The 15761-nt window shown below is 45.3% G+C and overlaps 1 protein-coding gene across 2 annotated transcripts in view; it reads left to right on the forward strand.

The window, feature by feature from the left end:
* LOC116942767 (protein diaphanous homolog 1-like) overlaps window positions 1-15761 on the forward strand; it is a 123752-nt gene that overhangs the window by 78036 nt on the left and 29955 nt on the right. For both annotated transcript variants that reach the window (XM_032955025.2, XM_032955026.2), the window contains 5 exons: window positions 439-540; window positions 2196-2435; window positions 3658-3787; window positions 8297-8421; window positions 10452-10616. In XM_032955025.2, the coding sequence (XP_032810916.2) occupies window positions 439-540; window positions 2196-2435; window positions 3658-3787; window positions 8297-8421; window positions 10452-10616 (762 nt within the window). The remainder of the gene's footprint in view (window positions 1-438; window positions 541-2195; window positions 2436-3657; window positions 3788-8296; window positions 8422-10451; window positions 10617-15761) is intronic.

Below are 15761 nucleotides of genomic sequence, written 5' to 3' on the forward strand. Positions count from 1 at the left end.
GACTGGTCCTGACCTTCACCAAAGTGAGTACGCATAGGAGTGTGTGAGTTGTCTTTATGTTGATGTATGTGGGCATGCGATACGTACAAAGACGTAGCTAAATCCCATTCCTACTCTTGGCCAACATCAGTTAGCGAATATCTGAACTGGTCCTGGACCTCCCCTAGGTCAACTCAGCCTTAAACGACCACTTGATGCAGCGCGTAAACATCAGCACTGGGGAGACGAAGGCCACCGGGCAATGTGTGGGTGCCCAGTGCAGGCCTTAATAGGTACTCGCTAACAAAACTTTCCTCCCAACGGCTTGAAAAGGCTATACGGGGGATCCGTTGTCTTTGTGTTTGCCGCATGATTATAGCTGAACTCTCGCACACTGTGCGCGTATGGAGATCACGCGTGTGTGTGTGTATGTGTGTTCACGGACCCCTACCTTGACAGAACCTGATCAAACAGCTGCCCGAGGCAGACCAGCTGGAGGCTCTGGCGGGCTTCAAAGATGAGTACGATGACTTGGCAGAGGCCGAGCAGTTTTCTGTAGTGGTGAGTTATTTTGGTTCCCTATTAAGCTAATAAAACCTTAATTAAACAATTAGCCAAGAATTGCATTGTGGCCATTACCGCCGTCATCAAACAATTAGGCAGGAAAACTGTTACCATCAACACATTATTAAATGTATTCTTCAAAGTGAATTATGTTATTTTTTTGGCTCCTGGGCATATGTATGTATATACACTTTTATTAACTCGTGCTCGATGAAAATGTCACATCTGAGTTGTTTGGTTACATCAGTTGCATGTTGTGCTTATGAAAATGATACAGTATTATACCTTTCTTGCCAAAGAACAGGTGATGTGCTGGTGTGTTTAACTTTGCTACTGACATGAATACAATTGCTTCTCCCTTCCAAATGCAATGCACTTGCCCATTTGGGAAAAGTATAATGAAATGCTATGCACTTGTACATGGGCCCACTTAGAAAATTCCCTTTGGTAAAATGACCTCTGCCTAAGATAAAAAAAAAATATGCATTCAACTTATGACGTTCTGGCACGTGACCAGAGTGTTTCTCTTGCCCAGCAGTGATTCTAACGGTAATATTTTAACCTCATTCCTTGTATTAAATATAACGCGTCGAGGATGTGTGATTTCAGTGTAATGGCATGCGACTGAGCGTTATATTTTAGAAAGCTGGGGGTTATTTAGTGTTTGAAGCTTTTCACACTGCATGAAAAGACAAAGTAACATGAATCTGCTTCATTTTCTGGTTATGGGCTATCTTTCACGTTTTCTGTTTACATATTTATGAATTAAATAACTTAATCAATGAGTTATATCACTCTCTTGTAGAAAAAAAGTAATTCTCAATTGCATCAATGACCTTCGTAACGCTTAAATGACCAAGTTATTTTTCAAACACGTCACGTGCAATTTGAATGACAAATTAGAGCAACTGCTGTTCGGTTCTCATGGTTCCATATAATAGTCGTATAGCTCTCCGATGTTTATATGGTTTGTTCCGCATGCTGTCCAACACGACATCCGATGTTCAGCTTCACATGCCGGGAGCTTCGGGAAGCCGAATTTTGAACTTGCACTGATGCGGTTGTTCACTTCCAAAACAAGCTCCCATCGATTGAAAACTCATTTCTTGATAACTGCTTTTTATGTTTAGTTTGTTGTCCTTCACCCGCACTTGTGATTCTCAAGATTGGCTACGTGCGGTGCGAAAGAAATTCAACATACACACATTTGTACATACGCCGTGTGGAGCAGAACGGCGGGTATCTTGCTGATAGAGCACGCGGTTGGACCCGGAAACGCATCGGAGAACCATTGTTGTGGCGCTTAATCAGTTTTCTAGTCGCCACCAGAATTAGAATATTTATTCATACTGGAGGAATCCGATGAGCTATAAAGCCCATTTTTACAGATGTCCAGTAAGGGCGGCTCAGAACGTTACAACAACAAACAATATACATAAACACGAGTGCAAAGTGTAGGAAAGAAAACCAAATGACTTAAAAAGAATATTCAAATAAAACAAAAAAAAGTGTTTCATCTGACCAGGTCAAAGCTCACGGAGGTATTAACTTATATTTTCAGAAGCGACCTGGCATATCACAAGTGATAGCTCAACACAAGTGGCCCGATGTCACCGTGCGCAAATTCATAGCGATGGTTCCACTGCGCACAGATCGGCTCGGTGACGCGCCTGCGCTCCCGCCTCACGGCCATCCAGTTCATGCTGCAGTTCGAGGAGCAGGTGTCCTCCGTGAAGCCGGACGTGGTCGCCGTAACGGCGGCGTGCGAGGAGGTGCAGCAGAGCGACGCGTTCAGCCGCCTGCTCGAGATCGTGCTGCTCTTCGGCAACTACATGAACGCCGGATCGCGCAACGCGCAGACCTTTGGCTTCAACATCAGCTACCTGTGCAAGGTCGAGCAACTGTCACGCGCGTGTGTACACACACACGCGCACGCGCGCGACCATGTACACATGAGCGCTCTTAACCCCTGGTGTTGAGGTGACCTGAGGATGCGCCCAGTCCTTTGCGTGCTGCAGCAGTGCCGCTCCTTCGGTGCACTTTATTTTTGTAGGGGCTCCCTGGCTTTTTTATTTTTTTTCCCCATCTTTAATCACCAACTCTTGCGTTTTATTTTTCGATCCAGTGTCAAGTGCAACGCCTCTGCCACTGCTAGAGAAAGGAATTGCTCTAGTAATTTTCAACCAGTGTAGATATTTTACTTGCCAAAATAATTATGAATAAACTAAAGGAGCAATGGAAATAATGCATTCCTGCTTTAAGCGAGAAGAGCATTTCAGCAGCTTTCTCCGTTTAATTTTGATTATTTTTGCATTCGAGGTCATAACTAATCATCTATATTTTGTGTGCATTGTACGAGTGTGTGTGTGTATGCAGGCATGCACGCCATGCATCTGTATATGCCTTCCTATGTATCTGCTCATATACATATATAGTAGCAAATAATCAGGGATTGCGGCTGTGAGCGCCCATCATATTACAGCAGTGTAATTTATAAAGAAAAATTGTATTACGGCATAATAGGCTCTTGCTAAAATGGGGATTGTGTGATGGTTTGATGTTTGCAATTCACTGGCCTGGAATGTACGGCATTCAATCTCCTTTTTTTCGTTTATTGAAATACTTATTGTCATGAGGATTCCTGTAATGTATGGGCAGTAGCTTCCGTATGCACATGTGATTTAACTTGGTTGGAGTTGGTGGAGGAAAAAAAAATTGAACGGAAATTATAACTGCTTTTCGCTTGTTTATTTTCTTGGCTCTGTGTGTTTGTCTTTGTGTATGGGGAGCGCTAGAGTAGCGGTTAGCGCGCTGCGCTACGGACCCGGCAACCCGAGTTCGATTCACGCTCACGGCCAACACCAATGACGATTATCTGAACCGGTCCTGGTTATCCCTTGGGTCGACTCAGCCTCAAATTAGTACTTAGTGCGGTGTGTAAACATCGCCACTTGAGAGACAAAGGCGGTCGAACGTGGTGCTGGCCACCCACCCCCTCGTGTGCCGTTCTGGCCTTCATAGGTCCTCGCTTAACAGCACTTGCCCCAGCAGTCTGTGAAGGCGACACGGGGGATGTTCGTCTTTGACTTTGTGTGTGTGTGTGTGTATGTGCAGCTTCGCGACACCAAGTCAGCAGACCAAAAACAAACACTCCTTCACTTTCTGGCCGAGGTTTGCGAGGCCGAGTATCCGGAGGTGCTCAAGTTCACCGAGGACCTGAGTCACGTGGAGAAGGCCTCCAGAGGTGAGCCAACCGGCAAGCCTTCCGTTGCTTTGGCACGTTGCACGTGCTGATGTAAGTCCCCACATTGCACGTCCAAATGTAAAACTATTTTTTTTACACACAGTCTGAAAAGGTTTCATCAGCTTCGGAATGGTTCACAGGAAACTCTGCTTCAATTTGTTTGGCCTTAGGAAGGCGAGTAAATTTTTTGCTGCGAGGCATGGCTTAGCTAATAATTGGACTTTCACAATATACACATCTTGGTCTGTTCATAGCATTTTTGGCAAACTACACCGGCTCCATTTAAAGAATGTGGAATTTTTGTTATTTGCATTTCCTTGCTGCCGAGTCATAAAAATAACCTTGACCCGGAACATTACTTGCTTTGATTTGCCGTTCAGGATGAAGAGAGACCGCATGTACAGAGAATACGTGTGGTCTTGAGAATATTTATTCTAAAATAAGTGTGGCCACCTATTGCTAGGCATGTTGCAACCCCATGTTTAGGTATTATTAATGAAAAACAACGATTTTTTATTACTTTGACTATTGAAAAAGCAGTAGTATGTGTGAAATTGAATTTCTTTATAATCGATTCATCACATACTGTAATTGACATTTTCAGGATATATATTAAATTTACCGGCTTGATTTTTTTAGATGATCAAAGTGATATGCAGTAGTTTAAAGTGTTTATTTGGCATTTAGTTTATTCTCCAGTCAAATTTAAATCAACTAATTGCCAGTCAAGCAACTAAATTGCAGGGGACGGAGCAGTGAGCCAGTGGTTAGCCACACTGGCACCCGGCAACCGAAGTTTTAATTCCTGTCCACAGATGACAGACATCTGTGTCAGGTGATATGTGAAGCATTCCTGGAACTGCACCTCCCTCCCCCTCCCAGCTCCGCACCTCAACTCACACTGACCATCTTCTTTGGTCCTTTCGGTAAAGTCACCACGTAGAATGAGAATAAAATAATAAATTGATAAAATAAAATTACACGATAATATTCTCACGACGTTTCGGCCACAACACAAGCGGCCTTCATCAGGTGAAGGGACGAGACCGTCTGGTAGGACAGCGCCTCAACTTTAGCAACACGGATAGCTACGGGCCCCGTTCAGGCGCTGTCCTACCAGACAGTCTCGTCCCTTCACCTGATGAAGGCCGCTTGTGTTGTGGCCGAAACGTCGTGAGAATATTATTGTGTTATTTTATTTTATCAATTTATTATTTTATTCTCATTCTACGTGACTTTACCGAAAGAACCAAAGAAGATGAATCCTTGCAGTCACGAAAGCTTTAAATCGAAATTTCACACTGACCAGTGTGGTGAAGTATGGTCAACCCCCAATAACCGACAGCATGGGAATGCCCTCATCCAGCAGTAGATTGACAAAGGGCTGTAAATCAGTTATCATTCATTTTCTGGTCACATGTTTGTCTTTGATACAAGCTGCATATTCCTGTCCATGTCTTTTCAGGCAGCCTCTAATTTCCATCCTGTTTTACATTCACATTGTGAGACTTTCCTCTGTTATTATCCAACGTGTAATAGCCCTTTACGCATTTTCAAAGCACTTCACCTATGCTGTTAAAACTCTGCAATTATTAAATCTACCGTAACAGAAAAAGAATATTTTTTTTAAATGATAATTTCTCCATACAAAAAGCAGTCACCTTGAATAAGGACACAGGTTTCAAGCGTGCCCTGTATTAAACAAGAAAATTAGTTGCTGATCAGAAGTATAATCTCATTTTCCTTGGTCCGCTACTGTAACAGAATTGCCACATAATTCTTATCGATCACAGCGCTATGGCTGTTAGGCATGCTGCCTCCATGCTACGGTCACCCCTAGGGTGACTGCAGATTATAATTCCACAAACGGTCCATTATAACCCTGCATAATTCTCATTGTCACATAAAATATATCAAAACTACGAGGTGCACAATGATTATTTAGATAATAAGATTATTTTACAAATGTAAAATGTGCCATCACTCAGCCGTGTCACTAGGTCCGCAGCAGCCGAATTTGTCATGCATTTGGCTCTTTTTCAGAATGGGAATCGGAATATATATGTTTTTATACTGGAGGAATCCGATAAGCTATAACGCTCTTTTCACTGATGTCCAGTTGAGGTTGACGGTTTTAGCCCAGCGGCCGCCCTGGTTAACATTGAGGGTAAATTAACAATTCGTATGCCCTGTCTGTTTACAGAGAATTACTAATACCACCAACATGCTCCAAATCAGGACAATTGAACACTGTTCCGGTCCCAGAACTTAGTACTCGCGCAATTAATTAATTAATTGCGTATGAAAGCGGTACCTCCAATTAGCACGGTTGGCTATGTATAGTGCACGCGAAAGAAGTTCAACAAACATCGATACAGAGGAATCCTCCACGCCTTTCATCACCTCCGGCCACCATTTCCTGAATAGTGGCGCTGTCAGATCTCAGGGTGCAGGTCAGTCACAGTTTCATTTGGGCTGGTCACATTAGTCACCAGCACGCTCCGAGCTAAGGCTTCCTGGAAGACTTAAGAAAGGGAGTTCCCAGTGAGATACTGAAAGGTGTTATTCGTGGTAATCATCCACCTGCGGAAGGACAGCATCCACATGTACCCACACCTGTACAACCTCTTGATAAGATTAGGGTCCAGGAGCGGCGGGGGGAGGGCCTGGAGAGATCTGTGGCGAAAGATGGTTCAAACATTCAAGGAACACGTGTTTGCCCTGAATTGCCTCGAGTGCAGTTTGCGACCGACAAGGAGGTTGAAAGACCCATGGGCCGTGATCGACGCAACCCTGGGGAAGGGGTTTTTTTATTCCCACAGTGAAGAAGGTCGGTCTGGCTGCCTCAAGGCAGAGGCGGTCAGATCGTGGGACAAGGAAGGGAGGGGAGCGCGAGGTGCTTCCTCGGAGCACTGGGCCATATGGTGGCGACAGTAGACAGGGTCCCGGGACGGTGTCTCCGAACGGATTGGGACCCCCCGCGGGGGCGCTACACGGAGGAACTTTGTTTGTGATGTATGCTCAGCCGAGACCTCCTGCGGTGGCTCTCGGGTCTCATCGCCTTGCAGGAGGGCATTCCCCCGGGATGATTCTTCAAGGAGCCGGCAGCAGAGATGGCTGCAAGCCGCCCCGTTCATCTGGCTGGGGGAGCATGCTGCCACAAAGCAGAGCCCTTTGCAAGGCATACGTAGGGGAAACAAGACCTTTTAAATACATGGTCAAGCTTTTTGGGTTTTGGTTCATCTAGGCCCTTTCAACATTTGTGTGTCTTTGTGTGCGCCTACCATTTTCATTTTTTTTTTATCGTGCTCCCTGCTGTTGCGAGTGAAAACTGAAGAAGTGTACCTTCCGGCCATAAACTCCAGATTAGGAGAGGAGGGAGGGGATTCAAGGGAAGTTCCAGCACGGAAATTGTAGGTTGCTACGGCAACTGCTTGCCAATATGAAGATCGATGCCGCTCACGTGCTTTTGCTAGTGTCTGGGGGGACTCTGGCACTAATGAAGATGAAAGATCAGCACGGTCTACGACCGACACGGTTTTGAAGTTGAGGAACGGAGGATTGGGGAGGAATGAGGAGAAGGGAAAAAACCCCGAGAGCTGGGGAAAGCCAAATCCTATTAGTAGAGTGCAGCATCTGGACGCCCTCCCTGACACTCCGCACGCTCTGCATGCCACCACGCAGATATCGGCTGTGAAGCCTTCCTTCGCAATGCCATACGATCAGTTAGCGACCGTCCCGTCGAGGCTTCTTGTCGTAAACGGAACACTCATTAACGTTACAAATGCGGAATCCACCGTACACGTTATACCCCCAACTGCTGATCCACGGCCTGCCACCAACAACCTTCCTACGTCTCACACCACCCGGCCCCAGCAGGTCTACCTGCAACCATGAGTCTCGCTCAGCATTCTACAGTCTCTTGGGCATTTGTTAGTTTGTTTACAGTTATTTCTTAAATTATACAGTTTTATGTAGTTTTTCCTTGTTAAACAAATTCATTGGTTGTGTGATGCAACGGCAGTGGTGCACAAGCACAAATAACAAATAGCATGTGTCAATAACATTGCCTCCAAAATAAAAAATATATAATAGTGATGTAAAGGGCAGTGGCCCTTCATCACAGCCAAACTCTGCCTCTCTGGCTTCTTGTGTGCTGTGAAGAAGGGCCCTTGTCCGAAAGTTTTTCTTCCTTTATATAACCTTGTAAACTTTTCAATAAGCTGAATATACTGTATACTATATGGGCAAGCAGCTTATTTTGGTGGTATTCTTGCTCTGTCTTTTAAACATGTAGTATGTCTGCGTCAGCATAACGGCGCCCAAAAAGGTTTCTCTTTAACATTTAATGCTGTTTGATGCAAAATAAAAGAACAGGAGAATGCTTGCTACATACATACTGTGGCCCGCCAGAGGGCATGACAAAATGACAGAATAGACTGGTCAGCATTCCCTGCACCCGACTCTTAAATCCCGCCCCCCCCCCTCCGTGTGATTGTCGTTGCTCAGTGTCAGCCGAGAATCTCCAGAAGAATCTGAAGCAGATGGAGAATCAGATCGAACAGTTGGAAAAGGACATCCAGTCCTTCCCATCAACCGAGGACAAGAATGACAAATTTGTTGAGAAGATGACAATATCCTTTATGCGTGTAAAATGTGTGCGGGGTTCATGCTTTGGTTGTTCCCTTTTTATATCTTCCCTCGTGTGGAAGGGACAAAAACACGTGTTGTATAGTATTTTCCGGATAGAGTTTACGAAAAGTGATGCTAACTACCCTATTATAATAATAAATACTTATTTTAAAGTATGAAGGCTTGAGTTGAAATTCAGAAAAGAATTTACATTGGTATTAACTTTTTGTAAAACTTAAATTATGTATATCTTTTTTTCTTAATCTTAAACTCATCATTCACTTGGGTGTAAAAAATATATTATTCTACATACATATATATTAAGGTCATAAAACCGAGAAACGTTTTTTTTTCGCCGTCTGTCGCCTAACAACAAAGTCATTGCACACGCAAATAACACATTCTGGCACCAAAATATCGCTGCAGATGACTGAAAATAACATCATTAATACTGCAGAAGAACTTTGCACAAAACAAAGGTTATTTAATATACAGCCATTAGGTTATGGCGCCAAGGAAATGGCTTTTTGATGGCCTGCCAGATTTGACGCGTTCATTAATCCTTGGGTCTAATTCGCCAGTTTGAATCCGCAGCACGGCTTTTCCCCTGCTGGCCCTAATCAGATTCCACCATGTTGGAGGGGTAAAAAAAAAATTAAGAAAAGCCACCACTGCATCGGCGGTATTTTTAGGTTCTTAATTCTGTGTGCAGCATTTGACGAACAAGCGCCCCACATGTCACTGTGGCCTCATTTTGTTTTCCTCTCACCAGTCCCATGGCTCTTGGTGATTCTCTTCTTAATCTGCCGCCCCCCCCCCCCCCTCTGCCTCACAACTTTTCCCGCCCGACGTTCATCCGTGCGTCTCCGCTGCCATTCCCACCCACCATTTCCCCCCAATCCTTAACTCTCCGTCTTCGCTGAGCGGTGGTGGACATAGACCCAACTGCTGTTTGTGGCTTGGTTTGCCATGAGAAAGAGAGTCGACATGCTTATGGCAGATGAATGACTTTCCAGAGAGTGAATGTGTTGGGTAGCCTTGAAAAAGCAATTGATGCCTGTTCTTATCACCTCAACGCAAATCTACCCAGAAAAATCAATTTTCAAACCTTTGCCACATTGAAATGGTTTTCCTGTTTTTTTTTTAATAAATAGGCACACAAATGGAATTTCGAATACCTAATGGGTGTGCATTGGTCATCCTACGGTTCTTACATCAAGGTATTGTTACAAGAACTACTCGCAAGATACTTGACCGCACTATTAAATATTATTCTCTTATAGCCGAAGGCAATGCGAGGGTTTTATGGTCCTTTTTGGAATCTGGATTTTGTTTTTTGTAAACAGTATTTTATGATACTCTGCAATTATTTTATGCATGCTGCAGACGCATGTTAATTTTAATGCCGGATGGTGAATTGAGAAGCAATGCTATATTCCCCGTGGTTGTAATTTGGCATTTCTTTGATATTTTTTCTGTGCATATGTTGGTATTCAGTAATTGACATTTTGTTTCGGAGAACAAAATGTGTCTGGATTTGAGGTAACTGCATTGCTGTATTTAAAACCAATTACGCTGCTATGTCTCTTTTTGCATTGTTAAGGTACATCTATTTGGACACTGGTCCTGGAAAAGGTCCCATGATTTAACATATTGATGATATAGATCTTAATAAAACACATAGCTAGTAATCAGAAGTTTGACACAACTAATTGATTAGTATTTGAACTTGTCAAGCTTTTTGGGATTTTGAGAAAGAAAAAAAAATAGTTTACGGGTGTATGCAATCCAATCTTTAAAATAATGCTTAATGTTCCTGCCTGATGAATTGATACAGCCAGTCTTTCACTTTCGAAATTTAATTGAGTTTCTGTCGATTTGGTTTCTTGCTCACTGTTTTTGGCTGTCCGAGAACCACCGAGGCTTCGGCAAAAAGGGGGCCTTCTCTGCATGGCCCTCCTGCCGCCCACCTCCTCCTCTGGCGCACTCTTTGGCTCCTTGACTGTTTTTTTTTGTCGGCGGGGGCCAGCATGGCTTTGTGGAGAAGGCGCGCGAGCAGTACGGTCGCTTGGCGCTCATGTTCGACAACATGCAAACGCTGTTCGATGGCCTTGGGGAGTACTTTGTTTTCAATACCAAGAAAGTCAGCGTGGAGGAGTTTTTTGGAGACCTCACCAACTTCCGCTCTATGTTCATGGTGAGTCGCATCTGTCACGCATTCGCAATACACCGTTGGTGCAGTTTTTGTTGTAATGATCGATTGCAGCGTTTGGTTTGTTTTTGTCGTTCATTCCCACGTTTATTTTCGGTTGCGTGATCTTGATTGATGTAGCTGTTTTGAATCCATGAATTTAGATATCAAGTTTTTCGTCATTCTCCGGAATGTATTATTGCCCCAGTGAGCAATGCCGTCTGCATAATTATGTACATAAACACAATTATCAACGTTATAGCGATCGTTATCTTTATGATTATTGTAAAGTTTCTCACGCATTTCCAGGCGACATTTACAGTTCCGATATGTACCATTAGCAAGAATACATTAGTGATGCCTTTTTTTGTTCGCGCATGATTATTTTTTTGGCTCATGGCCTCTACGCTCGACACTTTGTGAATCTACCCTCGGCGATGACAAAGCTTGTGGGTGGCGAACATGAACACTCCGTTTCTGATTTGAAAACTTTACCGGCCATCAAAAGGAATGCACCTCTCACCGAGCTTGTGTTTTAGAAGGGGGAATTACAATGCGAGTAATGATCGTTAGTCGTAGATTTCAGCGATGGCTCGAAATGTGGCCTCATGTTCAGCCCATTCTCCAAATGGTCACATGGCCAGCAAAGACGCTACCGTTGGAGCAGCTCTGCCTGTCAGTTCTGCCCGCTGGCTCCTCTGTGAATTCAAGTGATCATCTGAAAGCGTCGACACGTATTGTTATATTGCCTCTTGCCTTAATTGGTCACGGTGACCCGTTGAATTGCTTCTTCTGTTTGGATACATTTAATGCAACCATGTTGTGCCCTGGCTGAAGGCGGCTTTAGCATAATTTGTTTACAATCCATTGATTAACATCGGTTTATAAGGAAGGTTTTTTTTTTAGTTACAGCACATTTGCGCTTTACAATGGTAGCAGAAAATTATATTGCGACCTAATGTTCCCTGCAGTGGTTTACGCAGAAACATTGTTAGTGGTATCCGTGTCATCACTTAGCAAACAATGCACCGGCAACAATAGCCAGTGCGCAATACTATCATACCGAGTCTCCTAAGCGCAAAGGCTGCACGTGGACACACAGCAGGAGAGCAGCACATATCTTCACATGCTCATCGGACGTGCGCACACACACACACACTGGGAGTATGTCCTCTTAATTAAATGCTAGGTAAAATGCCAGTGCGAAATGTCACAAGGAGAAAACATGCCTTACATGGTGCATGCTGAAAACTTCAATGGCCATAATGACCCGCTTAGCCCAATGCCAACTGTTTGAATTTCAATTCCTTGCATGAGGCCTCCACTGCATTTGTTATGCACAAGCGTCTGGCATTTAAGAAACCCTGTTATTATTTTCCGCCCTTTTGCTTGTGGCTGTTTAGCGCTGAAAAATTATGTCTGGCTCGTGCAGCCGATCGAGAAGAAATACGTTCAATGTTGATTTTTATTGCTGCTTGCTGTTATTATTATCATCGCCAAACCAAAAAAAACACCTTTGGATTTTATTTGTTGAAGGGGAGAGGCGGGGGTTATGGGCAACTTGTATTTTCGTCCGTGAAATAGTGTTACATTTTTAAATTAATTATATACGTTACCGTGTTTTGCACAAAACTGTGTGATGCCACCAGTTGGGTATTAACAAAAACACTCGCTGAAACGTGGGAAAATAATGCTTGACCAACAATCTCTTCATTTCATTGTTGTCTCCAGCGTGATTTTCACGGGCACCTGTTTGTGGTGATAAGTGGTCCTGGAATACAAGGCAGGGTTTTTAAATTCCTCAGTGAAATTGACATTAACTCCAAATTTAACAGGCAGGAGCAAGAGCAGCTCCAGCTGCGTTTAAATATTTTGCGTTGGACAGACATTATCTTTGCACTTGCGAGCACCAAGACAGAGGCGAGTTTTTGATCTCGGGTGAAGAACTGAGAAAATCCTTGATATGTACGGAACATAAGAATAGAGCATAACATGAGATACATATTTTTTTTGGTAAAGGAATGGAAATGTAATATTCTATTACTACGAACCTAAAGTTACCTTTCAACGATACTGAATATTTAATAAAGCTTCCATCATCAGCACACTTGTACCGTAGTATTACATAGTCCAGTAGTAGTGCTGCAAGCCACTCTGCTAAACTAATGCGCAAGTCAACCAACACTGCCCAGTGTGATGAAGTATGGTCATGTAATTCTGATGACTGACACCAAACCAATCAAACTTGCTGTTGTCTGCTTCTTTTATTTATCATTTTGATTCTGGCCATCCTTAAATAACTCCCCTAATCCTAAATACTTTGATTTGTTTTGTAGTTGTGTTTCTCCGGCAGATGTTATTTTGACTTTTGTTTTGCTCATGTTTATTTTTTAGCCTATTTTTGCAGCCTAGGGAAGAAAGTGTTAACTCAGCGTGTATTACCTGTTATGACACGGATCAGAAACATAGGCATTGAGAAAGTGAATTGAAAAAAAAAATCCGCAAAGAATCACAGAGAAGGTGCATGCGTGAAATTACACTGAGAGACAGTAATAGGAACACATGGATCAGGGAACATAGGCACGTTAAGAGACATCTCCTTGACTGTTGAGAAAAGTACGCGGGCTTGGGCAGGACACCGCTCAAAGGGATGATGATCGAGACTAACAATGGAATGGCAGCCAAAGGGATAGATTAGCTCCTGTCAATTGTGACATCGCAGGTCCACGAGGGATGGCGACAACTTTGAGAAGGCCTTCATCCAATAGTGGCTTTCTACCATTCCATCAGTCTGGGGGTAGTTTAGCGACGTACGCACCTTCTTAGTTCCTAACAAGTCGCACACCTCCCGCAGCAATTTAAAAGATACATTTTTGCCCTGATCGGTCAAAAGACTCTCAGGGGCACCCTTGTCCATCACGTAGCCATTGAGGAACACCTCAGAGATGGCCACCGCCGATTGGTTGGGGAGCGGTCAGTCCTTCGGCCAGTGTGAGAAGTACTCTACGCCGACTAACAAATATTTATTTCCACGAGGGGTGGTGGGAAATGTACCAAGGATATCAAGAGCAACCATTTCATTAATGCGGGAGACCTGAATAGATTGCAACGGCGGACAACGGGGCCTGGCTGGGCTTTTCCGCCGTGCACATTGTACACATCCCTTTAACAAATCTGCAACGTCCTCCGCCGTGCCCGGCCAGAAGAAATGAAGCTGGATCGTGGTGAGAGTCTTGTGCACCCGCAAGTGCAGCGGCCGCTCATGGATCGCCCAAATGACCCTATCCCCGTAGGGCAGTGGGAACAACAACGGCGTGATGGCGCAGGCCCCCGTCCCAATACATTAGCAGACCGTCCCACAGGACAATAGAGGCCACACCGCCACGACTCTTGCCCCCATCCGTCTCCTTGACACGGCGACGCATCTTAACCGGGGAGGCGTCCTCGACCTGGAGGCGCCCCCACTCTGTGAGGGCTAGCCCAAGGACGGCATCCTGCACCGCGGGACCATCGGCTCCAACGGGGGCGTCCGCCTCAGCTGCCGCCACGAGGGGCGGGGGCAAGTAATCGGTTTGCATTTTACAGCGCCCCGAGCCGGAAAAACACGCGCACCTGTCGGTTGGGGCCAATCGCGACAGGGCTTCGGCGTTTGTATGCTGAGTGCCTTTTCGATAGCAAACCGCAAAGAAGTAGTTCTGAAGGACCTCCAACCAACGCGAAAGTTGGCCTGACGGTTGCTCAATACGCAAAAGCATATTGTAGCGCTGCATGGTCCGAGCGCACCGTGAAACGTCTGCCGTACAAGTAGGGGCGATACTGTGGAGGGGTTTTGCGATGGTAGCGAACCCGGCGAAAAAACGGCGATAATAGGACGCAAATCCTATAAAACTCCCCCACAGACGTGGGGGTCGGCCAAGTTCGGACACGCGGTTTTGTTGGGGTTCATCATACTGACTGCCCGAGGTACTGCACGGAGTTTTGAATAAGGTGACACTTTTGTAGCTTAAATTTGAGATTAGCCGCATGCAGTTTTAGAAAAACAGCACGTAAGCGATCAAGGTGTTATTTGAATGTACGGCTGAAGACGATAACATCGTCAAGGTAAATTAAGCATGAGTCCCACTGAAGTCCAGCTCGGACCAGCTCCATTAATCGTTGGAACGTAGCCGGCGCGGAGTGGAGCCCGATCGGAAGCCAATTTAACTCGAACAGGCCCTGAGGTGTCCGAAAGGCTGTTTTGGGCCTAGAGGCTTCGTTCAGTGGCAACTGCCAAAATTGGGACAGGAGATCAAGGGTAGAGAAGTAGTGGGTGCCCGCTCGGGCGTCCAGGGAATCGTCCATCCGAGGAAGAGGATAAGCGTCCGCTACGGATACCTTGTTGAGCTTTCGGAAATCAACACAGAAGAGCAAGCTACCGTCATGTTTTTAACAAGGACGATAGGGGCTCCACATGGGCTGGTGGATGGCGAGATGACGTCAGCGGCAACATCTCATCAACTGCCAGCCGTACATGCTCCTTCTCCGCAGGGCTCAGCCGGTAAGGGTTCTGCCGAATTGGGAGCGGCGTCGCCCATATCGATATGGTGGCTCAAAAGTGTGGTACGGCCAATGTCAAATTTCCCTGTACTAAAAACATGGGCGAACTCGCGTAAGATCACGCCCAACTAATCCCTTTGGGACTCGGACAAGTCCACACTCTCTGCACACAGCGATGTCAACCACCCGTCATCCGGACCCTTGCGCAGATGCGCGTTCGACTCGATCCCCACACCCCCAACAACGCATCGCTCGTGAAGTGCGGGCGACGCATGGGCTAACACGGTGCCCTCCTGAACGATGGATGTGTCCAACCCAGCTTTGAGAACCTGGATGAAGGGTTCCAGGTCGTTGGACACCAGGGTCTGGACACCAGGGTCTGGGCTCCAACTAACGTCAATCCTTTCGCGGCCTTATTGGAGGGTCCCAAGAGCATCCCTCCGGCCGTCGCCGTCTGGTCTCATGGCTTGCGCAAGCGTAAGAGAATCAACATTTGCGTGCCAGGGGGAATCCAAACAGTTTTTTACACCAGCGCTTGCACGGTGGCATTGGGCATGCGCATCCAAACGACGGCCTGACGGAAATTCAATGCACCCTTGGTCAGTGAGGATTTTT

Source organism: Petromyzon marinus, chromosome 16 (assembly GCF_048934315.1).
Source record: "Petromyzon marinus isolate PM22_M1 ecotype Great Lakes invasive population chromosome 16, UKy_Petmar_22M1.pri1.0, whole genome shotgun sequence".
Lineage (NCBI taxonomy): Eukaryota > Metazoa > Chordata > Hyperoartia > Petromyzontiformes > Petromyzontidae > Petromyzon > Petromyzon marinus.